This window comes from Atractosteus spatula, chromosome 13, assembly GCF_055471065.1.
Source record: "Atractosteus spatula isolate fAtrSpa1 chromosome 13, fAtrSpa1.hap1, whole genome shotgun sequence".
NCBI lineage: Eukaryota > Metazoa > Chordata > Actinopteri > Semionotiformes > Lepisosteidae > Atractosteus > Atractosteus spatula.
This window is the reverse complement of record NC_142718.1, coordinates 21863935-21889311: the sequence shown is the minus strand read 5'-3', so window position 1 is coordinate 21889311 and position 25377 is coordinate 21863935. Positions and strand designations below refer to the sequence as shown.

The following is a 25377-nucleotide window of genomic DNA, read 5'->3' as shown; positions in this document are numbered from 1 at the left end:
TCTAATAATGATTGTATTTCACATTCATATACAGTACTTTTATAATAGTTTTTAATGTAAAAGTTCCATAACCAAACTGGGTTATTTTGACACATTTATTACCTAAAACATTTTATTTGCTTAATGTATTTAGTAGAAATCAATTTTGAGAAATTCTGGAGGTGCAGAATTGACAAACACCTTCCCCAATCCACACTTAAAGCAATTTTTCTTTACTGAATTGAATGTCCTACTTTAATATGATTAGTTTTTCATAAACTAATCATCCTATCAATGCATATATATTGCTCAAAAGCAGCCCAGTATTGACATAATGCTGCAAATTTCTACTCTTATTAATTTTGTTTAATTAAATTGTTTATACAGTAGATACCTTCTACAAGTGTAAGAAATGGCACTTTGTACCTTCTGGTGTCCTCGCTTTTAAAAAATGGGGACAGAATACAAAGAAATGAAAATGTCAATGTCCGGATTCTGGTTATGGTTATTTATCTGTGGAATATTGAACAAAGCTATAATTCAGAATTCCTGATTCTGGAGATCCTCAATCTAGCATGTTTTCACCCTAAATAGGACTTCAAGTGCTGCTCAATTAACACTTGTCCTTGAGAGCTGATGGGTTTTGTCCCCAATGACTTGTAAATTACTTCATTTACCAAATCACCTGCGATTGATCACAAGCAATTTTTTCAAGCCTTTAGAGATCTATGATTTACTGTATGTATTTAATGTAATGTATGTAATTTAATGTATGTATTTATCTGTGGTCACCTACAAAATCGTGTTAAACTGGAGTGCTCTAACAGCTGGGTTGGCGATGTCTGATATAATTGCTTATCAAAATCCTGTATGTGCTCAGGCAGGTTTTCCATTCACATTGAAACCGAGAACACAAGTGGGTGATTCCATTTCTCTGACGTGTTAACAGATAATTTGATAAATAATAGGTAACATGTTTTTGTGGACCAATGAATGGTGTTTTAAATGAAGATTCATCTGTAACGATACCAACCAAGGCCTGCTTCAGCTCCACTGCTCTAACTAACAATTCGTGTACCTTAATGAGCTCCTCTCTGCCTTCTATTCGTTCCTTTGCATACTTCCTCCACCCCATCTCCACCTTTTCACCCTCGGTTTCACTCCTCTTTCTGCATGGGGGTCACGGATTCTTCATCTTACAGCCAGGTGTTTGGTCTTAACACAGCCAAGTGGGATAAGCCAAAACGTCTATAAGTATCTATAAATATCCATAAATGAACTTTCCTAAAGGCATTTTTTTGTTGGTTCTTGTTACTCTTTGTGAAAAGAGGGGTGCCAGTCTGTCTCTGCACCTGAAGGCTTTTTGATGCCAGAAATGTATACATTTCTAAACTTTAGATCCTTTTTATTATCGTGATTCTTTGGTAAGATTATAAAAAAGGTTGTGCTGGGTCTCTCCAGACCGGCAAGGTAGTGAATGACTAATTGACTCACGAATCGCGTGCAACCATTTCTTGAAAGAATCCAGAGTCTCAGTATCAGCAATATGGCTGACTAGCTTTGGCTGGTAGTACTGATCTACAGAAGAGCTTTATATGTTGTATGTGCTAATCATTAACCACTGAGAATACAGGAAATTCATCAGGGACATATTTGATGACTGTAAAATATATTGAGCATAAAATGAGACAATAAATAGATCATTTTGCTTTTGCAGCAAATCCTTGCAGGTTGTATATGCAACAAAAAAATAACAATCGTTGTATTTACGTAGTGCTTTTCATTCTGAAGAATTTCCATGTGCTTTATTATAAGAGGGTATTCATTTTATCCACCACTGAAAAGCAGCACCCACCTGGGTGGGATGTGGCAGAAGCTGTTGCACAACTGAATAAAAATAGAACTTTATGGACTGCAGATTGTGCAAGCCGAGAGTGTAGATTAGACAGTACACCAGGGTTAACTCTCTGGTTCTGTAAAGACTTGTTGGGACCTTGCTTTAATGCTTCATCTGAAGGATGTCACCGCTGACAGCAATCTACTGTAAAACCACTTACAAAAGTAACCTGGAAGCGTGGTTCAGGACCCTATGTAGACGGTCCAGAATCTGGAAGTAAGTGGAGAAGGACAACAGGGAAGAGACTTCCTTAGAGGACTCCCATCACAGTAGTGAGCAGGCCCGAGTCTTGTTTCGATTTTGAGTTATGATAATTAAGTGTACTGTATACTTTTTACAGCAAATGTTTCACATTTTAATTTGTCAATTACCACAGTGAGATCTGTTTCCATTTTTCAAGTAAACAATATTTACACCCTAGATCCTAAGCTCTTAAGTGAAGGCGCATTCTAAGTGAACATTTTTCTTTTAGAATACATTACAGAACATGACATTACTTCAGCTCAAACTGGGAAACATTTAAATAAGTGGTTATGAATTTTCCTTTCGGTGCTTATTCCAGGTTTATTTATTTAACAGTATAGAGGCAGCACCTTCTATTGTACCCTGTCAAGGCACTATATACTGTATGTATATATAGTTCAGAATATCTGTATAATTTTTTGTGTCCTTTGGAGGTTGGAAGCAGCGCACAGTGCTCTCTAAGCAGTGGTTGATTTTGTGAAATATGGAAATTTTGGTGGTGATGTGAGGGATCAGGCATCAGTGACTGCCTAGGACAGGGCATCAATTAAAGTCCTTTTCTTGCTAGTGTGGCTTCTCGTTTTACATTCAAGAATATAAAAGCATAAGAAAGTTTATGAACGAGAGGGAGTTATTCAGCCTCTAGCCCATGTGGTAGTTAGCAGTTAATTGAGATCTCATCCATCTGTTTATCGAAAGAAACCAAGTTTCAGCAACATAGCTTGTTCCATACTCCCATGACCCTTTGAGTAAAGAGGTGTCTCCTGTTCTCAGTTTTAAAGGCATTTCCACAGAGTTTTCACTTATATCCTCTGGTTTGTGTTTCATTGTTCATTTTGAATAAGTATTTTGGTTTGTCTTTATCATTGCCTTCTAAATCTAATGTTGTCTTAGTCTTTTCTGTTCAAGACTATAAAGTTGAGTTCTTTCAAAATGTCAGACATTCTTTACAAGCGAGTACGAAGCATACATCACAGGTCTACAGCTTGTATTGCTTAAAACGGTGACCTCACATGCTTTCACAGTACAACTCCTGAAGATGAGAAAGTGTCAATCAGCTTAATGAATTTACTTGTTATATTGTATATATACAGTAAAAGAAAATCCCAGTATATCTACTAGAAAAAATTATATAATAACTACTGTATCAAACTTCCTGAAATTCTCTTTCATTATACCTTGGTAGTTTTATGACTGTTGCATGCAATTGCAGAAATAACTTATCAAACTGAAGGTTGTAAATGTGTAGCATGTGTCTGAAATGTCAGATTTAAACCAAAAATTAAAAGTAAATAATATGGTCGTATTATGGTGTAAAACTGCTTACTTACTGTACTACAGCTGTCAACCACAAAACCTTTGCTTCAATGCAGACACTACTGCGATTCAGGTAAAAATTAAACCTCTGCAACATTTCACTGGCATATTCTAAAGTTTACTGTGGCATTGGTTGAGGAAGCATAAATTGATTTCTTTTTTTCACAACAATCTATGTCATTTCTTGGATCCATGATGATTGCAGATAATGATGTCAATGAAATGGCTAACATCACACATGATTACAGTGTTACGTCACCTGCGTCTCGCTCCAGAAGATCTAATCTTCTTCAATAATGCACCTCACATTCTCATGCAGTCTCCAATTAATCAATCAAACACACCAACATTCTCTCCCTTACTTAAGCCTACTTCGCATGCCACTCTTTGTTCAGTATTGGGTGTCTCCTGTCTGAGCTGCTCTGTCTCCTTGTTGTGGTGTACTCTTGTTGGTCTCTGGCTTTTGACTCTGACTCCTCTATGGCTGTGGACTCCTGGTTACTGATTTTGCACTTTAGGGATACTTCTGTCTCTGCCTCCTTTGACTGCATTGTTTCTGACCATGGATTGGCTTAGCATTTATGTCTGGAAACTAAGGATTTTGCATAGGATCTACTGATGCCACTGTAATGCTCGACAATGCTAAAATTACAGATCTTTAGCTTGAAAAGCTTTGGGGTGATCTGGTTTATTGCAATTTGAACAGCTTGAGCTGCTTTAAGAAGAAAATTGCAGCCCACGTTGCACAGCAAATGAGAGGAGTAAGTGAGAAGCTACTTCCCCAGCTGAGTTAAGGTCTAAACTCGGGTAGAACAATATGTGCAAGGCCAAAGTGGAATGAAACAAGGAAACAAAGGTGAACACCACTACTTGGACAATCAATGTCATGTGATTTTTAATAACTAAGTCAGAACCTTAATTTAATGTCTCATCTAAAGGACAGAATTCTACAGCACTATCCCCTGTTATACTGGGATTTTGATCTGAAAATGTGGTTCTGAGAAAAGAGTGCCACTTCCTGGTGCGCATTGAGAAGCAGCTTGGTTTTCCTTTGATAGCTCTCATACTAGTACTGCTCACACCCATCTGTTTAGTTTCTGAGATCTGATAAGACCAGGCTATAAGGCCTAAGGCTGTTGTATAACTACTGTCTACACTGCTTCTCAGTATCTTTTGGTTCCTCCTTTCTAGTTTGCTTATATATCTGAGGTGCAGTGAGTTATCACTTGTGTCATCACAACCAATTTATTCTGAGCTACAGGTTGCTTGCATTGTAATTATAACTACTGCCAAGCATAATCTGACACATATTTATCTACTTTTCAGACATTGTGTAACCAAAGTCATATTGTCAAATTTGTGATGTACTTAGACAAGTATTTTCTCACTCTTGTTAGAGGATATATTTCAAATATACTGAAATATTTGCAAACAAAGTTCTAACGTTTAAAATGATTAATAGCACCAATGTATCAGGTAGTGTCCTGCTACTTACAACAATTGAAGTTGCATAGAGCACATTTATTTTTCCTTAAACATCAGCACACACAAAAGCTGTGACATTGATGGTAATACTTATATGGTAGTCCCTGTCCCGTGCTAAACTATTGGTTGATCCTTTTGAAACTATATAGTGTTGTACCCAGGTGAGCCAGAGCTCACAGCCCTCGGTCTCCTCGGAATATGGGCACATTTTCAAGAGGAATTGAACGCCTCCTGGGGGTGCTCAGACTTACTTGGGTCGATTGTCCCAAAGACCTTCTATCAGTTAATGGCTGTTAATTACATCAAGCTCAGGATATTTGATCGGGAGCCCTGTCACTGATCAGATGCTCTGTCATTGAGATACCTTCTGAACTGAATCCTTCCCAATAGATTCTCCCTCTGCCTTGAACCCACTCTGGCTGTGTGCATCCTGTTGTTTCCTGCCCAGCACCGATACTACCAGCCTGTAGCCCTGCGCAGTGGTGCAGCCCCCCTGCTTAGATCCACCTTGATAGTTGTTTACCTATTCTCACTGACCAGTCCTGTCTGCTACCGCTTTCTGTCTTGTTTCGCCAATCTCTGTCAGCCTCCGCCTTCTGTCCTTTCTGTCCTCTTCTTTACATTTCCCATCTTGTCTGATTCTCAGCCTTCATTGGGTTCTTCAGTCTGTCAGCCGGACATGGTTTTCTTCATCTACTCTTTGCTTCATTGCACATACTTGTAGTTTTTTTTAATTAATCCAATCCTTAAACAGGTACATTCTTGCAAAAAATCTAAATAACTAGTAGAGTGGTATAGTAAATAACTAACTGTAGCAGTTCCCATGACATAAGTAGTTTGAATTTGGTGAAATCAATGACTGTAAGGTATGATTTATGCAGAAGTCCATCAAATGATTATTGAATTATCACTAGAATGATACTAATCAAATCCATCAATCACATTAACTGGCCAAACAGTTCTACAACAGGAGCAATTCACCTCAGGGGAAATTATCACAGCAGCTTCTGAGGTGCAAAATAGAAGATGTTTTGGTTGGTTGTGAAATGTGACAGATTCAATTGGTACAGTAGTTCTCTAGGCAGAGGCAATTGATTTGTCTGAACAAAATTGCTATCAGTGGTCATCTCGGTGTATGCAGGAACAATCAGGTTAAATATTCAAATCAAATCAAAGTTTATTTATCAAATGCACACAATACAGCATGCAGCAGTAGTTGCTGGCAATGAAATGTATTTTCTACGAGCTCACCGGGGGGTAACAAAATTAAAGTTACAAAAGAAGGTTACATAACAATACATAATAGTGCAATAGAAATGGAATAAAATAAACTCAGACAAAACTCAATATGAATAGAGCTGCTATGTGTCCATGGTGTATGCAATATATTATGTCCAAGTAGTGCAGTATGCTGAATACAATGAAAACTGTATGTCCATGTACTGTAGCCATTATGGGTGATTTGTTAAAGGAGCTTCAGATTGGCAATTTAGCAGTCTTATTGCCTGACTATTATTTTAATGGTATGCTCATACAATGAAACTTACCATGACTGGAGCAATTTTAGGAGTTAATGATATTAACCACATATTTACTAAAAATGGAAAGAACTTGGTGTCAAAAAGTCAGAACTTGGCTTATAGGAACCTATTTTTACATAGGTCCTTCCCATATGTACTACTATTAAAACAATATAATGGTGTAATACTAATCAATTGGTACTATAATTTTTAGTTCTACAATGTTTGGATTTTAAAATAAGAGCAATTTGTGTGATGGGCCACATTTCTGCAAACCGTTTATGATATACCGTAAAAATAAAGATTATTATTATTATTATTATTATTATTATTATTATTATTATTATTATTATTATTATACTTTTAAGAAATTTGAAAAAAAACTTTGGCTATTGATGACATTTTTCAGTTTTCAATTCATTTGCTGTTGTGGTTCATAAGATTATTCAAATTTCTTCAAACATGCAGATCAGACCATCTTTTGGAGGACAAAGAACCCAACATTTTGCCACAGAATTAAGTTTACCGAACGCACACACGTGCAAAGTATGAGGTTGCAAGTCTTTTTGGTTTCAGGACAGAAGCAATTTCAAATATAAGAAAAAAAAGCCATTCAATGAAAACAAGCTTGCCCTACCTGTAAACATACAATTCCTCTCCTCACTATTATCAATATACAATATAATCACTATATTATATTAGGATCCTTGGGATCCTAAAAAGATCACAAAATAATTAATTATGGGTATAGCAGTTTAAAATAGTTTAGTGAAGTAACACAAATGACATTTCTCACTATTACTTATTTGCAGGAGCTGAGCTCTCAAAGTATTTTTGGCATCATATATGTGTCACTATATTTTTTTCAGTGCTAGTTACATGTATCAGTGTGTTGCCTAGGAGGGTCATTCTGAAAAAGATATATCTAACATACATACTGTAGTTTTATAACAAAAGCACCATGTAGTTCATGACACATTAAATTACATCTATGTTTTTTGGGGGGTTTTGGGGATTGGTGGCCAACGGTCATGGCAAATGCTACTGTTCATGGACTATTGCCTGTAGTTTTGTTCTGCTTTCATGCCACAAACTTACATTTTTTCAAGTTATCAACTTGAATGAAATGTTTGAGACATGCGTAGAATAATTACTTCCACTGTGATGCTAGTTTGGGCCACCGCACACCGCCTATCAGGCTTTCTCAGATGAGTACAATTCTTTAAGGAAAGACCCCAATACTTTTTGTATCCACTTCTATAACATAATCTGCTGTAGATATACTGTTGCTAGTCCCATAAATCTGTAGAATCGTTACAGTACTTTAAAACACTTAAAAAGTATTATTTGCTGCTGTTAACATTTGAAAACAAGTAGGATTCACTGCTCTTTTCATTCCTGCAACACAATGCACAAACAAACTGATAGCAAATTGCGGTTGGCTTTAATTAACTCTGTCTCCCCGAAATCAAATGCAGGACCCAAAGGAAAAAAACAACAAAAGTGAGGCAAGCATAAACAACTTTAGATGAATGGAGGACAATTCCTTCCCTAATTTCTAAATCTGTAAAAAAATTGAATTTCTACTATTGTCAATGAAGACGCTTAAATGCAACAACAATAGGAACAACAGTGTTCGTCTTTGTTGATGAGGAAATGAAACCTGTAGCAGGCACTATTTGTATACAGCAGACCTAACAAAAAGAACTAAAGGTAAAATAACTCACAAGAAATAACTGTTTAATTCGGAGGATTTCACCTTACCGGATCTTGAAGGAGTTACCTGTAACCTTGGCACTTGGACACCAAGCTCTCCTTGTTTCTCTGAATGAACTTCAGCCCCCACAGCGCTTCCACACATTCTCTGCACACATTAACTAGAGCGACTTGCAGTGCAGCCTAGAGACAGATTATACTCGCTCTGCTGCCTGTTTCCTATACGCTCTGAGCCACAGAACCGCAGAAAGCAGAGACTCTGCTATTACATAACAAGAATGGCATTCACTCACCATATTGTTTATTCAGCTTCTTTTGTGGAAAACGTGGAAGCTAGCACAATCCAAGAATCCATGCACTCCTACACACTGTAGACCCAGTCCACTCAATACTTTCGATACTTTTACATTTAATGAAGCTTGGATGTTTCTCTTCAGGCAGTCACAATGTATATTCTGTAATACCTGTTTTCCCTACCTCAAACCAAAATTTCATCCAAGGTTTTATGTGCGACTTTAAATGACTTCCATGGTTTAAAAACCCATGAATGAAAATGCATGATGTCTTAAACCATTATAGATAACAAAAAAATACAGCAGCCCTAATGAAAGCAGTATTCTTTGAAATCTTTTTTTCAAATACAAAGCTCAAAAATCTATTATTTTAGAAATTATAGGCTAATTTTCATAACCTACCATAAGAAAAATGCAATATCTCATGGGGTACAATAAACAAACACTGAAAGATTATTAATCCAAGGTAGGAATGGGGCACCAATAAAGAAATTGGCAACAAGCCTCAGGCTGAGGAAGGATAAAGTTCAATATTAAATAGCGTTAACATAGAAGATGCATAAATGCTACAGAGGAAGCACTTACAAAAATATTCAGGGCTTGTTCATATTCTATCAATTGTATATAAGAAAATTTGAGATGTTATGAATAGGACATTTACAAAACAGAGGTAGTACTCATAGATGGCAAAATTGCTAACATACTATAATGATCATCCTTAAAATGGGTGACTAAACTGAACCAGGTAATTATAAACCGGTAAATCCTCTATTGTTTGTGAGGCTATTGAAACAATAGTTAATACTAAATTTATAGGATAAAAAATTTGGAAATAATGACATAAGGAGATAGTCAACATGATTTTAGAAAAGTTAACTCTAGCTTAGCAAACAGGTTCTTTATCGAACAAAGAAGTTAAATAACATGAGCCACAAAGAAAATTCAAAAGCTAAAATATGTTGAGTGTGTAGGTATTCATGAGCTTTTCAATGGCAAACTTGAATTAGTTCAGGAGCACAAAATTGCTTTGATAAGCCACGCAATTGGTTGAAACCTTTGCCTGTATGCAATAATTGAAACACGATTTCAGAATAAACATGCCTGTTTCTGAAAGGTCCCTCAGTCAGTGAATTTCAAGCAAAGATTCAACCTTGAAGGAGCAAAGTTCAGGAGAAGGGCATACAAATTTCAAAGACACTGAATGTCCCTGTGTGTGCAGTGAAGTCAATCTTTAAAACGTGGAAGCCATACTGCACCACCAAGACATGGCCTAGATTGGGCTGTCCCTCCAAACTGACAACAAGATGTCACAGAGGCCATGAACTGTGAAAGAGCTACAGAGTTCAATGATTTAGAAGGGATAAAATGTCCATGAGTCAATCTCCCTGTCACTCCACAAAGCCTTTCAGAATTTTTGACAAATCCCAGTAACGACAAAACATGCAGCCTAATGTAAAGGGAAAACTTAATTAATACTTTGGTTTTAACCAGCCTGGCTGAGAAAATGACAGCACTGGTTGAAGATTTCCAAAGACATAATGGTAGGTTAATTAGCTTCTGGAAAAACTGGCCCCGGTATGAGTACATGTGTGTCTCTGTGTCTGTGGATGTTTCCTGCCTTGTGACTGTTGCTTATTAAATAAAGCAATTACAAAATGGAAAGATAGATGGATGTTGTTAAATATAGAAAAGACACTATACATTTTCTTATGAAATTTATTTCAGTGTGAACACAACTTTATAGCATTTTACAAAATTTATTTCACTGTGAACACAACTTTATAGCATTTTACAAAAAAAAACTTTAAATTGAAATACCGTTGCTCTCTCAAAATCTAAGTAGTGGCCTACATTTACACTGCAGAATTATTCAACAAACACCAAGAATCAACATTAAGCTCATGCCCTTAAACAATTTAGAAAATGCAAGTTATTCTGGAAATGTCTATATACTGACATAGTTTTTCAATTCCAATGCTCATAACGCAAATGGGTACAAGAATCTGGAACAATCTACCCTGCCCTCTTTAGTACAAATCCATATTCTGAAATCCTTCATTGGCTGGGAGAGATTCTAGGAAGTCACGAACATTTTCATGTTCTTTTCATTAAGTACTAATCCTAAACTTTAATAATTAACTTAATTCTAAATAAAACGAGGCCCCCTCATTTTTGTGCCGTTTCAAGACCCATGCAATTACTAGGTGAAACAAAGCTGGAAACAGAAGGCAGTGGGCCAGTTCTGTGCCACATTTAATCTAAAATATAGAGGAGCTTTTCAGTCCTGCTTTTCTAGCTTCTGTTCCACCCAATTCCAAATTTAAGTTCTTTAAAATGTACACTTTCTGTATGCTGTATATGTCAGGATTCATAGGAGTTGGATCCCTACAGAAGTGTTGATGCTTAATTATCATGGCGATTTTTGTACAATTTAATTCCCCCCATGTGTATTTGTAATGAATTAGAAACATATTAACATGTTTATAGCTACCAAAGCACATAAAGAAAATAGTTCAATTAAAGTTTCAATATACCTCAGCAATCAGGAGGTTGGTTAGGTAAAATCCAGAACCCTCAGGAGACTAGAGCTGTGAAACTAAGAATTACATTCATAGGACATGTGCTTTGATTTTTTTTTTTGCATACTGCTATCAATTTATCAGGAATGGAGATCAGACTGGGGACGCATGCGCTGGCAATCATAGACTAGAGGAGAATTCAAAGTCATGTACGGTACACTCTGGACTGATGCTATGTACGCATGATGCATTTTCAGAATCTGTACAGGCATAACATAAGGTAGCATTCATATGAGACAAAATGCTAAAACACTCCACGCAATTCAGAGATTAAACAAGATAATATTATATTCCAAAATAATATGCAAGCATAAAACCCAATTACAGTGCAATGATGCTTTGTATGTCTATAATAAGAAAGCAAACATTTAACTTGGAATAACCAAAAACAATCTGTGAAGATGTTATTTATACATAAATAAGTATAATTCTGATCTTTATTTTTTAAACATTTTATTGTATTAGACTATAATGGTGTTAAACTGATGCACCATCTTACAGGTGCTATGTGCTAGATGTAAATGTTTAATTGGCCCAAATTAAAATCTTACGAATTTATCATTCAGTGGTAGCACTGCAAATACAACAGTACTGTATATTATTTAAGCTTCGAATAGTTTAAAGAATAAAAAAGAGCCATTCTTTTGTAATTAATTATGTAGTTTCTTTTTGTAATAACATTATGTAAACGTTCATTCACCAGAGAAATTGGGGTTCATTACAGTTGTGGTGGCACCCTTGAAAAGTGGATTATCAGCCTGTTAAGAGAATAAAACAAGACAGGATTAAAGAAAAATATCATTACTTACTGGCATTCTGTTCAAACTTTAAATGGGGGCTCTAAAAAATAAAAGATCAAAATATGTCCTGCAAAATATGACACATTGCAAGAAATGTCACAAACATAACTAAAGCACAACATACCCTGATTCATTCTAAAAAAATCATACAATGTTACTAAATGTATCAGAATAGGCTGCCTTTCTTTGATAATAGTGTAAGACGTGTTATTTAAAAAATTTGTGAAAAGAACAAAAGGTATAGAACAATCTGAAACAGCTATTGTATATCCATGTTACTCATATGATATCGAGGTCAGAACTGATAGTGTTTTAACATTTCATTATGGCTGGTTGCTCTTGTACATCAGGATGAGCAGGGATATAACTACAGTATATGAATGTCCGTAAAACTGTGGAGAGTATGATTCACAGGGCCCACTGGTGGGGAAATTGTACCCAAGTAACAAAAACAATTGTACAAAAGTAAGAAAAGCAGAAATTGAGCTCAGGCCAGGTAAAATGAACTTCAAAGCAAGTGGTGAAGGCAAACCAGATGTCTGTCTTAAGAGCTATGACACAGGACACCAACAAATGCACAGGTATGCCTACATTTTTTTCACTGTATATACTAAAATAGAAAATTGTTGGCTAGCCATTTGTGAGCTACTGATAACACATTAGAGTATATATAGATGGGGGACAGGCCATCAAAAACGGGATACAAAATATCAGAGTTGCATTCTGTAGAGAACTGCACTCCACAATGGAATAATGGTATCCGATAGAGAGTTTTGGTTGAACTGCCTTGAGAAGCCTTGAGAAAGGCTTCAGACAAGAAATGTTAGATTTTGTGGTCAGACTCAAGGCCACCATCTTGTGACATTCTGCTGTAAAACATATATTCAACATTACAGACATTGTCCATGAAAGAAGTGAAAAAATACAGTTCAGTTGGTATATGAAAGTCATGTATTTTTTGTGTATATTTGCATATAGCACTTTACTACTTTACTACTTTAATTTACTGCTTTAGGTAGCCATCATTTGATTCGTTTCTCCTGAAGAGCCTGTGTAGTTTGACTAATATTGAAATGATGCCCAAAAAATGTGGTATAACTACTGTTTTCAAGTGCATTTTCCCTTCAGGTCAATGTACTGAATTACAACTCCAGTGAATGGATAAGACAAACTCTGAAAAAATAAATATATAAATCACAACAGTTAAGAAGTAAAATTACTTACATTACTCCATTTCTGCTTCTGCTTTTCTTTTTCAAATTTTTGATATTCCTTCAGGTCCATCCACGATGTTATCAATTTCCAGATGAGCAGCAGTGCAAAGCCAATGAGGGCTACTCCAGCTACCGTACCCCCCACTATGGCAGCAATGTTGGGTGGCTCAGGACATTCTGAAACATGAGAGGATTGACAAAGGCCCATATATATGCAACATTCTGAGGTTCTTTTGACCAATCTTTCCCTTTGTAATTTGTGTATACTATAGCTTCATTGCCTTTGCTACTGCCTACGTCTGATTCACCAGTGACTGGAGATAACAGACATTCACACTTTGACTGCCTATAATGTACTTTCTGTGAGTGTACATAGTGACCTTCATTTTATAATTTTAAGCCTCAGCTACCTTTCATTCCACACACAAAAACTCTTTTCTAACTTCAAAGCTTTTATATTTAGCACATGCCATGGAACTTCTTCTGACAGTTCGGAGAACCCAAAAGCATTGTCTTTCTGACAGATTGGAGAACCCAAAAGCAGTACTCTAGGAGGAGATAAGGCAGGTGGAGATAGCTGAAGTAGGTCAGCGCATAGAGACTGGCAAAGCACGACGAAGACATTCTGGAAGCAAGATGGAGATCAGGATCACATAAGACAAGGAGGCGAGCGCAACTAATAGGGTAGATATGGGGATGGTGGCTGAGCTGCAACATAGGATTATAGTCAGGGAACTGTGCCACTGGTCCGGTGCTTGTGTCAGTAGGTGGCTGAAGACTGGCAGAACAAGTCCAGGACAGACAGAGAGTCTTTCAGGAAGGATTGAGGCAGAGTATGCTTTTGAGACACAGACTAGTGTTGGAAAGTGCACTACCGTTGTCAGAAGGTCTGTCAATGGCAGAGCACTAGATCAGTAGCAGAGCAGGGTTTAAATATCCTGGATATTATGGACTAAGAGACTAAAGACTGCAAGCTCTGGCTCTCCCAAACATAACACACACTTTAAAGTGTATAATGAGCCTGTTAAGGTGACATCTCTACACTGAGTCCTCAAGAGGGATGCCTTGTGTCAGGAGAAAGTTTTTTTATCTAGTAACCTTTTAGACTTTCACATACAGTATATCTGGCCTGTGCAGATGTTTTGGATCCAGGGTTCCAACACATATACTACACAAGAATTTAGGATCATTTTTTCAAATCATATTTCTTAATAGAAATACTAAAGAACAAAGTATATTAAAAACAAATAAATATTATTTCTATTTTGAAAAATGTTGTCTGTCTTCATTAATGTCCCTTTGGTTTTGGCAATACTAAATGAATACACAGTGAACACATTTAGTTAGAGCTGGGTTCTTTGCTAATGATAATATTGGTTTCTTCAGTTTTTGGCAACTTTTCCCTGTGAACAGAATGAAACACATACTGTATCTCATATAGTTTTTGCAATATCAAATATCTCACCTCTTTCCTTTTTGATCAAGGCTTCATACATATTCTGGCCATCAAGTTCCTTCATTACAAAGATCATCCAGCAGTTTTCGGTGTCTTTTTCTTTGCAAACCTTCTTAGTTCCCACATCCTCCTTTATCTGATGTGTGATGATATTCTTACATGACTCACTGCAGTTCTTACTGAATGGGCCAGTGTTGAACCCCAGACATTCAATACAAGGTCTGAAAGCATAAAAGTAAAAGGCAAATATTCCATACTCTACATTGACACCTTCAAAGTTTATATTAAAAAGTCACATGCGACCAATATTCCCCAAAAAAGTTCTAGGAAAGCTTTGGTGACAATAAGTATTTGTAGATGAAATATCCATATTTGGTGTTGCATGGCTGGAGCCCTGAATTTGATTCCTGGGTTGTTATCTTCGTGATGTTTGTATGTTCTCCTTGTACTTGTGTGTGTTTCCTCCTGGTGCCTCGGTTTCCTCCCACAGTCCAGAGACATACTGATAGGGTGTCTGTGTGTGCCCTGCTATGGATTGTCATCTTGGCCAGAGTGTATCCTGCCTTATGCCGCTTGCTTGCCAGGATAGACTCCAGTCCACCCAATGGATGGGTAAAGCATTCTGCCCGTGGGTGGTGCTCTCGATTTACCTGTGACAATTGTTTCATGTGGAAAAAGTTTTCAAAACTGTCCGCCCTTTCTTGACCTTTGTTTAGAAAATCTTAATCGTCATGGTAAAAAGTTGAAGATAAGCAACTGAGTTTCTGCAAGCCTTTGGGTGAGAGTAATAAAGATGAAAGAGGTTTGGCAGGCTTGTAGTGGATGGTGTGAGGAAAATATCTAAAAATTCTATATTCTTTCATGTTACTGAAATGTTTTTGTGTATTCCAAATCTACAGTAGGTGGAAATATGCTCTTGGTTAAATGAAAGCTTCAGGTGAGATTGTGAAATTCAAGTGAATGTTTCAGGTATTTACTTGAATTTGTAGAATACCATATATGTCATAAATATATCAAGGGAACAGCTTACTGTATGTGATGGTCCCATTTTAATTTCCATGTGGACACTCCTAACTTGAGTGTAAGCATTAAAAGAAAAGATATTCAAAGTGTGGACTATTTGGCTATTCATCAGCTCGGTCAGATTAACTCTCTGAGATGTTGAGTTTAAAAAGATGGTGTATCTATACTTTAACTCTTTTAATTGTATTTAATTCACCTGGTTGAGGAAATAGCTGGCAAGCTGATGTTATTGCAAAGAACTGTCATAACACAATTGTCGGCAAGAAACTGTCACCAAGCAACTGTTGGCAAGCAACTGTCATGACACTGGAATTGTGAAATAAAAGATATCCCAAAGGTCTCTTGCCATAGTGCAAACATTCAGAGATCACTATGATTTTTATTTTTCAGAAAAAGATACTGTCAATCATTATGATATTATGATACCGTACAATTTAGCATATAGGCACTGAATGATGATGAATACTTCTGACTTTTAAAAGGGACATTTTACCATATTGTATGTCCTCCTAAAAAAATAAATAAGTTGAGACCTGGATTTTATTATAATGGCTTAGCACAATCATAAACAAGCACAATCAACAGTCAATAGCAATGTCATTAAAAAAAGACCAGATTGCTTAAAGCATGGATTTCATGCTACAGCTTCAAACTCCAGAAACTATTTATTTCTTTAAGTTTTCTTTCTTTTCTTGGATCCCTAATAACTTCTTGTTCCCCTGAAGATATACTAAAATAAATAGAAACTGTAAGTAAATATTTTTTTCTGAGAAAGTTGAACTCCTCAAGTGTGTGCATTTTCTGATAAATTAACTTATGGTATCATATTTACATATTGGATATGTTTAGGAAATGGTTCATTGAATTCTGGGAATTAACTCTGTAGTGGTTCATAGTCAGAATAGAAACCATTTTGCAGTCCCGAAACAACTTAGCATGTTTGTGCAACTAACCTAAACTTTGCTTGTAGAATTTTATCAATTTTTTTACCTGCTTTATCGACTTCATGGTCACGGGGGAGCCAGAGCATGCTACCTCAGCAAGCAAAAAGCCTAAGGTGGGGTATGCCCTGGGCAGGACGCCAGTCCATCGCAGGGTAAACACAGATATGCCACACTCACAACAGGGCCAATTTTCCCAGAAGCCAATTAACCTACCATGACAGTATGTCTTTGGACTGTGGGAGGAAACCCATGTGAACACGGGGAGAAGATAAAAACTCCAGGCAAACATTACTTTAGAGGGGCCTAAAGGCTGTGAGGCAGCAATGTTAACCACAGCGCCTTTGTGCCATTGGACAAGGTTTTATATTATGATGTTCTTACGCATATTTCGGGCAGGGTGACGGGCAGGCCGCGCACTCTTCGCAATAGGGAGTCTTGTATCCCGCCTGGCACTGGCACACGTTGCACTCACAGCGGCCTCTGCCACTGCACACCTTCCCCCGGGAGTTCTTGCAGTTCTCAGTAGATTTCAAGCACTGGCACGCGCTGCTTTCATAGTTAGGGTCGCAGATGCACTTTCCGCAGTCACATTTTCCGTGACCTGCCGACAGGGGATGGCATGATTATTCAAATACATCGCATACTCTTTGAACTGCCCCGAAGCCACATGGTTTTCCTGACCTCCGCAAATCTTGCCGTCGTGCAGCTCGCAGCTCCTGTCGTCGCACTCGCAGTACTTCCCGTAGATCTTTCGCCCGTCTTCGCTCGCGTGGCAGTTGCAGATGCCGCACACGCAGTCTCCAAACCCCGAGCAGATGGTGCCGTTGTCTCGCTGACAAGCCTGGGTCAGGTCTCTCTCGGACTTGTCTCCGATTTTGCACTCGCACCTCTGGCCGTTAAAACCTTGATTGCATCTTTAGGAAAAAGAAAAGAGATTGGATCAGTAGAAAGGACCGCCATTTTTGGAGCAAAATACAGCATCGGCCACTGCCATTACAAAATCACTGGGACTGCACAGTCAGCGGTGGTGATATTGTCTTGTCAATAGGCAGAAATATAAGTTAATATTCAAGGAACTGTGGTCTTCCTGCTTACTGTATATCCATGACAGTAGGGAAAAACATTTTGTGAAGGTTTTCAGCCTCTCAGTGAGACTAACAGGTTTGACACAACTTGAACTTGAACTTGAACTTTATTGCCATATGTAACCGGTACATGTACTGGTACAGTGGAATTCTTACTTACAGAAAGTCTCTCGATTGTAAAACAAGTGTAAAAACACAAAGTGCAAACAGTGCATCAAGACAATATACAAACAAACAGTAGACAATGCACAAGTAAACATGTAGACAGTTTGAATGTAAACAATACAGACGTGTAAACAATGACTGGAGATGTGCAAATGACAAATGATCAACACACTGGACATTTAGGGAAATCAGGTTGGCAGTGCTGCCCTGTTCATTTCCTGGGGAGATATCTGTGTGGAGTTTGTATGCTCTCCACTTGTTTGTTTGAATTTTATCTCGGTGCTCCGGTTTCTTCCCACAGAACAAAGACACACAGTACTGGTATTGTACATTGATGGGCTTCTGGGAAAATTGGCCCTGGTGTGAGTGTGAGCGTGTACAGTATGTCTGTGGGTGCCCTGCAATGGACTGTGCCTGTTGCTTGCCGGGCTAGACTCCGTCACTCCCAAACCATGAATGAATTGGATGAAGAGGAAAAAAAAACAGATGCATGGATCCCCTAAAGTGTCCCCTGTTTCAAATGATGGCCCAATCATTTGACTTTACTAATGCAATGTCTTAATGCAGTGGACAGTTCAGAATCAGGCAGACTGAAATGTGAAAGGAAAACATTATTGTGAGACAAAGAAAATGATCATTAAATCACAGCTAAGGTAAAGTTTAAATAAAATATAAATATCTTTTAAATGAAATCAATGTATCTCTGAATGATTCAAGCGTTTCATGGAACATTCATGCTATCAATTTTTAACCTCTTTTCTCTTATCTTCATTGACCCCCATCCACAAAAAAAATGTAGGTCATCACAGAAAATAATGTTCTGTAGTTGCCATTGCCTGTCAATGATGCTGCATTAAATGTGCATCAACACAGAGAAGCACAAGGCTACTGGGTCTGATTAAGTGGTGTGCAGTATAAATAGAAACCTGTCTCTTATGTAGAAGAGGGTAGCAGATGACCATCATGTAAAATTGAGTGTGCAATGGTCAAATTCTGCTGCTGTGACAGCTCAGATGGGCCACCCCACCTGCAACACTGTACTGTATATTGATAGCAGTATGTTGGCTGGAATGACAAACTCCATAAGTTCTACTGTAGTTACAGTACCTGTGTGATTACATACCAGTAACATGGAAAAAAGTTTCAGTAAAAATTACTGACAGAATTATGACATGGCCTCATTATTTTCATGTAAAATAATGTGTTTTTCTTTGAGAGTTCAATAATTAATCTTTAGGTTTTTTATTAGATTTTTCATAAAGCATAAAAATAATATAATAAATATATAATTTAAAATAATATAATAATACTATATTAAGATAAAATATAAAACATATAACATAAATATAAAAAGATTTAACATACTGTAAATAAGTAAAGCTGAATAATCTTTTACATTTTGGGTTTATGAAATTAAAGAAAATAAAAATTACCCGCATATTCCGCATTTAATATATCCACTCCCACTGCAGTATGGACTGTTAGTTTCCAAGGCTTCATCACATTCACACTTACAGCGTGTTTCTATTTTCACAGTCAGTGTCTCTGTGAACCCCAGAGGTCTGATCTCAAAGGACTGGGGCTCCATGCATTTCTCTGCTGTTACTGTCACATCAAAAGTGATCTGTGCCAAAAAAAGAAGGTCGAGGTCAAAAACTCTTTCTTACGCAAATATTACAGTGAAGAACAGTAAACTGAAATGATGTGTTGGAAGGAAAAAATGCCTCAGCGCTTTGGTTAAAGGTTAATAAATGTGGGAGAGAGACAAGACATGCAGAGTTGTTTGCCTGGCTGATGGAATTGGCAGCCTCATCAGACGAGTGTGACAAGACCCCTCCTCGGTAGTGTGGAGTTGCTGCACCGATGTACATGGTGTGATGCAAGAGAGATTTCTAACGTTCTTTGTGTCTTAGGGGATAGCAAATTGCTAGAATGGGTAATGCTCTCTGTAGAAACAGCGAAGTCATTTATCTCTAGTCCTTGTCCTGGGGGGCAGGTGTATCTGCAGGTATTCTGTATCTCTTTAAAGCCTTGGAACCTGAGCAGCTGGAGTCAACAATGAGCTGACTAAAGTGTTTACAAGTCCAACTTGCATTTGCCCTCCAGGATTAGGATTTGGGGTTCCCGAGCAAAGTAATAGACAAAAGCCAAGTCTTGGTAGACACTTAACAAACTAAAGTTAACAAAGGTACTGTACGTTAAGATAATGCAAGAAAGTGTGAATACACTAATAATACCCTAGGATTAAGTTGGACCATCTCTAGCAGCCACACACTGATTCAACCAGATGTTCACAGATGTCAGCAGATATATTGGGACCACTTAGCACTTAGGCTCTGTGTGCAGTGGTGTTGTCATAATAATATGTATATCTGGATAGATGGTAAGCACTACTGAGTGCCCCTGCTCAGTTGGTCAGTGTTCTAGTATATCATGTATACAGTAACACTGTACATATTATATATACTGTACACTGTATTCACTTTACTGTATAATATACATACCTGGATAAGAAAACAGTCTAAACCCAATTATTATTTTTTACAAGTACCCCATTTCACATTTAAGAGGAAATGTTTTCTTACCTCATCATTAATTTTCACATTGTTACAAATTCCTCTCTCCCCACTTGTTACTGAACCATCACTACATTTTGATTTGTATGTGACTTTAACATTCTCTGGTAGTCGGTTGTGCTCTAGAATTACAGTTGAGGAAAGACTCTGCAAAACAGGGAGATGTGTTTATTGATAAAGAAACCTTTAGTTTACATTTGGTTTGCAATTTGTCTTTATATCTACTGCATTTAGATTAGAAGTGTGTTTTAATTAACCTGAACTGACTGAAAATACACAGTACAGTACATTTACTAAGAATTTTAATTTCAGATAAAACAGTTTAATTTCAGATAAAAAGTTAAAAACATATTTTCTAACATAAACAAATGGCAGTAAACAATTTTTATTACAGAACTGTTAATAGTGGGAAGTGCATAGTAGCAGTTCTGTATATCAAAGGGATATCTTGATGTTATTAATTGGTTGTTTCATTTGAATGCAGTCTGTTGTGGCTTGCATAACATGCCATTTTGTTCTCCAAAATACACTAATGCGTAACTTTCATTACAGCAGTGCATATTATAAGTATATGATAAATATCTATATTTTATGTACAAGTATATTTTGTATACACAAACAGCAAGTACTGTACATATATTTTTTTAAGATAAGGGTTAGTATTTGGGTTTGGTTTATTATTAACACATCTGTACCTTTAATAATATTATATATTTACATTTAATGTTGTTAGAAACAATTACAATAAAGTGTTATGAATGTTGCTCATAAACAAAGGTATTGTTAGAAATACGCCCCTGCATATAACAGGGATCTTGGCCGCCTGGGCTGACGAAGGTCTTCTTTAGCTCAGCTGGCAAGACCCCTGTTGAGCGACATAGGAGACCCCGTTTCACACCCACATGGTGGAGGGACGAACTGGGGTGGGAGTGGCAAGGGCACAGGCCCAGAGAACCCGAATCCGTTACAGTTTGCACAAAGCAATTACATTTTTTTTATTTTACTGTATATAAAGTTTTCAAAGCTTGAAATGTGTAAATAACTTACATTATAGGCACCTTGAATTAGAGATACGATGTTACTGGAGTCACTTGATAGCACACCAACTGCAGACTTTGGAATCATTTTGCTTAGGTCCTATGAGTATAAGAGTAATGCATTAATAGATAATTAAACCACAATTTCTGTTCCCTTCACACTTGGGAGATTGGAGAAACCATAATAAACCTAATTCTGAAAAACCTAATGTACTGCATCAAAACAAATTCTGAAGAAAGATGTTCAATGATGAATATTGTAGCTAAGCTGCATTCTAATAGAGATTCTTTGTATTATAAATACATGTGAATGTTTTTAGCAGAGCCATTAAGTTTTCATTTAGAGGTGTTGTTTAGACAGAATTAATTGAACATGTTAAAATTACAGTACATAGGTTTTGACTTTACATTTTTAGCAAAACAGGGAGTATTGTTGGTCATATTATGCAGCAAATTCACTGGGGTTTAAATAGTAAAAATAAGTCATACCTTATATACATGTTCTACATTATCTGTCACTGCAAAAATGGGCTGGATGTTATTCTCTGATAATTTCTGCGCCAGCTGCCCAACGGAAGGGTAGTCCTAAAAAACAAAATAAAATAAACGATTTCCAATTATTCAAGGGTAGTTTTTATCTTATTGAACCAAGGGTCTCATCCAGCTGTTTTGTGAAAGAAGCCAGGGTGTCAGCTTCCAAAATAGGCCTTGGTAGCTTGTTTCATATTCCCATAGCCCTTATATAATAAATAATGAATACCAGCAGCCAAATCACTCTGCAACTCACAACTGGTAACCCACTGAAGCTAAGCAGGTGTGAGTCTGGTCAGTACCTGGATGGGAGACCTCCTGGGAAAAACTAAGGTTTCTGCTGGAAGAGGTGTTAATGGGGCCAGCAGGGGGCACTCACCCTGCAGTCCATGTGGGTCCTAATGCCCCAGTATAGTGACGGGGACACTATACTGTAAACAGGTGCTGTCCTTTGGATGAGATGTAAAACTGAGATCCTGACTCTCTGTGGTCATTAAAAATCCCAGGGTTTCCCTCAAAAAGAGTAGGGGTGTAACCCTGGTGTCCTGGCCAAATTTCCCTTTGGCCCTTACCAATCATTGCCTCCTAATAATCCCCCTCTGTGAATTGGCTTCATTACTCTGCTCTCCTCCCCACTGATAGCTAATGTGTGGTGAGCGTTCTGGCACACTATGGCTGCTGTTGCATCATCCAGGTGGATGCTGCACATTGGTGGTGGTGGAGGGGAGATCCCATTACCTGTAAAGTGCTTTGAGTGAAGTGTCCAGAAAAGCTCTATATAAGTGTAAGCAATTATTATTATTACTATTATTATTACTTGTAATATACAGAGGTAACTGTGAAAAACAATTCCACTAAAAGCTATCTGAAAAGTATAAGTGTAAGTATACTAGGAGTGTTGCTAGTATACTAGAAGTTATACAGTACATCTATCCATTTTCTAACCACTTTGCCCAAAACAGGGTGGTGGGGGAACCAGAGCCTATACTGGTAACCAACAGGCTTAAGGCAGGATACACCCTGGACAGAGGCCTGTCCGTCACAGGCCACAAATAGACGCAAACACATTCACACCAGTGTCAATTTTCCCAGAAGCCAATTAACCTACCAGGTCTTTGGACTTGTGGGAGAAAACCAACACAAATATAGGGAGAACATACAGTATAATTACCACATAGATTGCACCCTAGGAATTCAACCTAGGACCACAGCATTGCGAGACACCAATGCTAACCACCAAGCCACCGTGCAACCCATAACTTATTTGGTCAAGCAAAATGCAGAATATGGACATCATTAGCAAACAAGGAGTAGAGCTGTAACATATGGTACTGTGCTTGAACAATGAACATGTAGCACTAAAACAAAAATCCTTGTGATGTGAACCTCATGTGTAGGATGCAGACAGTGTTGGAGTACTGGTGATGACAGACCAGAGAAGGCATTAGACGCATCTCAGAATCTGTAGTAATGAGGTAAGTTTCACTACAGGATGTCTCACCACAGAAAGATATGGGAGCTCAGTGCAATGTCAAAGCATGCAGAATCTGGAGGGAGGGGCTGGGGCAGGGTACGATTAGGTTGAAAGTCTTGGCTAAAAACAAGAATGACAGGGAAGGGAGCATTTCTGGGGAGAACTCAGGTTGAAAATCAGGCTGGAAAGTGACACACAGAAAAGTAGACAGCTTGAAATGAACAGAATGCTTTGGAAAGAGGGGAGCAAAGACATGATGTGAGAGCTATGTTGTGTAAAGAGAAGCAAGAAAAACTAACTTTAGGAGAGGTGCTGCAATATATGTTGAACAGTTTTAAAGACTGTGTAAAAAAGGGCTACCATAGAAACCCAAAAATCAACGCACAGTAGTGGCACCATCTTGAGAGAAGGAAGGCTTTTGAAACTTACTGTAGTTTCTTTACTAACTGTAATAGACCTAATTCTTAAAAAGCTAACATACTGCATCAAAACAAATTCTGTACTGCAGCTGCATTCTAGTAGAGTTCTTTTTATTAAAAATTTTGGAATGTTTTTACCTCTGTCTTATTTTCTGTTTTCAATATTAATGTATAAACATAATTTATGAGACTCTACTTATTTTGTTTTTTATAGTAATCCTGATATAGATTTTTGAAAATGAAAAACGCACCAGTTCATCACTTTTGGTGTAGCGATCGTTCTCCAAATGACATTTCCCATCATTCGGGGTAAGAATGGCACCAAGTTTCCCATCACCAGCCATATGGAATCCAGCATCAGAGGTGTAGACCAGAAGGCGGGTATTATTCCCCCAGCCAATCTTATCCTGTAATTCAGACAAATCAGGTTTCTCTTTAGTGGCCTTAAAGGTCATTTATGGCAGTAAATCCATATACCAAAGAAACTCTGAAAATACTGAAGTGTACTAAGATGCCTGAAGTACATAAAAGCACTTCATACTTTCAGCTAAAAACTTTTCTTCATCTTCAGCCAAAATTCACTGGCTGGTGAAATTAAAACTTTGAGGCCCTGCAAGCTGAAAAATAAAATCATTGTCGTTTAAAAACAGAAGGTTCTCAGATCTTTTAAAATAGTTACATACAATCTTTTAAGATTACATGCTAAGGAGAAGTCCAAGATAAAAGATGTTTTTTTTATATAAAAGACCCTTCTAACAGTGCCTGGCAAAAAAATTAAGAGTGGGAGTCCCCTCAGTTAATAATCAGTAGGTACAGAAGATACAAAAATGGGAATGCCAATTGTGATGTAGGAAACATTATTAAATTATTGAATGCAACTACGGTATATAGAGGTTTAATAATTGTTTATTACCTTATCCTAGGTAGTTATACAGTAAATGCCTAGAAGATGCCTTATTTCAGAAGTTTTTGAGTTTGTTTAATGTAAACCTGACCTTGTGTTAATATGATCTTGTGTAACTGTTAAGTTAAATTTTTCCTCTGTATCTTTTTTTTTGCCATATTGACCTCTTTGTTGCCTGAAGTTGTCTGCTTCAGGAACTGGCCAGAACCATTCAGAGAGCTAGTATTGATTAAAGAAACATACCCCACAGACTGCAGCTTGCATGATAGCGTCCAGGCCTCCCTCGGGTGTATCAAGGTTTCCTGAGATGAACTGCCGCGATACTTCCTGATTAAAACGATTTTCATCACTTGTCAGGCTCAGCACATGTTTATAGCCAAATGCTGGCTGACATGACAGTTCCTCTTGGGGGCATGGTTTCTTGAGTTTCTCTGGATTGGTATTTGTGTATGGTAGAACAGTCTTGTCCACAAAAGATCCAAACCCTAAAAAAATTGATTCATATTGGGAGTTTATTTTTCAAAATAAATATTTTTGACCAGAGCTTTTCAGCAGTTAAACCAATTAACATCATTCATTTTAGTATTTGTATGAACAACTCATTTAAACAAAAAGAGCAGGACCTGCAGTGAAGTAACAGGTGCATCACATGTTGTAACATTTTCACTACTCTTTTGATTAGAGTAGTCAACTCTCTGTTAAATTATAGTCAATAAAAAG

The 25377-nt window shown here is 37.4% G+C and overlaps 2 protein-coding genes across 3 annotated transcripts in view; both read right to left on the bottom strand.

The window, feature by feature from the left end:
* The window catches only part of vil1 (villin 1), a 32027-nt gene extending 23702 nt beyond the window's left edge, over nt 1-8325 (bottom strand). The window contains exon 1 of the mRNA XM_088930562.1: nt 8206-8325. The gene's annotated coding sequence lies outside the window, so the exon portion shown is untranslated. The remainder of the gene's footprint in view (nt 1-8205) is intronic.
* A 1827-nt stretch (nt 8326-10152) lies between these two features.
* Nucleotides 10153-25377, bottom strand: part of itgb2 (integrin, beta 2) — a 29016-nt gene continuing 13791 nt past the window's right edge. For both annotated transcript variants that reach the window (XM_088930353.1, XM_088930354.1), the window contains exons 6-16: nt 24901-25142; nt 24005-24160; nt 21819-21914; nt 21340-21429; nt 20302-20439; nt 19150-19340; nt 17148-17380; nt 16848-17067; nt 14509-14720; nt 13054-13220; nt 10153-11787 (exon numbers count right to left, since the gene is read on the bottom strand). In XM_088930353.1, the coding sequence (XP_088786479.1) occupies nt 11722-11787; nt 13054-13220; nt 14509-14720; nt 16848-17067; nt 17148-17380; nt 19150-19340; nt 20302-20439; nt 21340-21429; nt 21819-21914; nt 24005-24160; nt 24901-25142 (1811 nt within the window). In that variant the 3' untranslated portion in view covers nt 10153-11721. The remainder of the gene's footprint in view (nt 11788-13053; nt 13221-14508; nt 14721-16847; nt 17068-17147; nt 17381-19149; nt 19341-20301; nt 20440-21339; nt 21430-21818; nt 21915-24004; nt 24161-24900; nt 25143-25377) is intronic.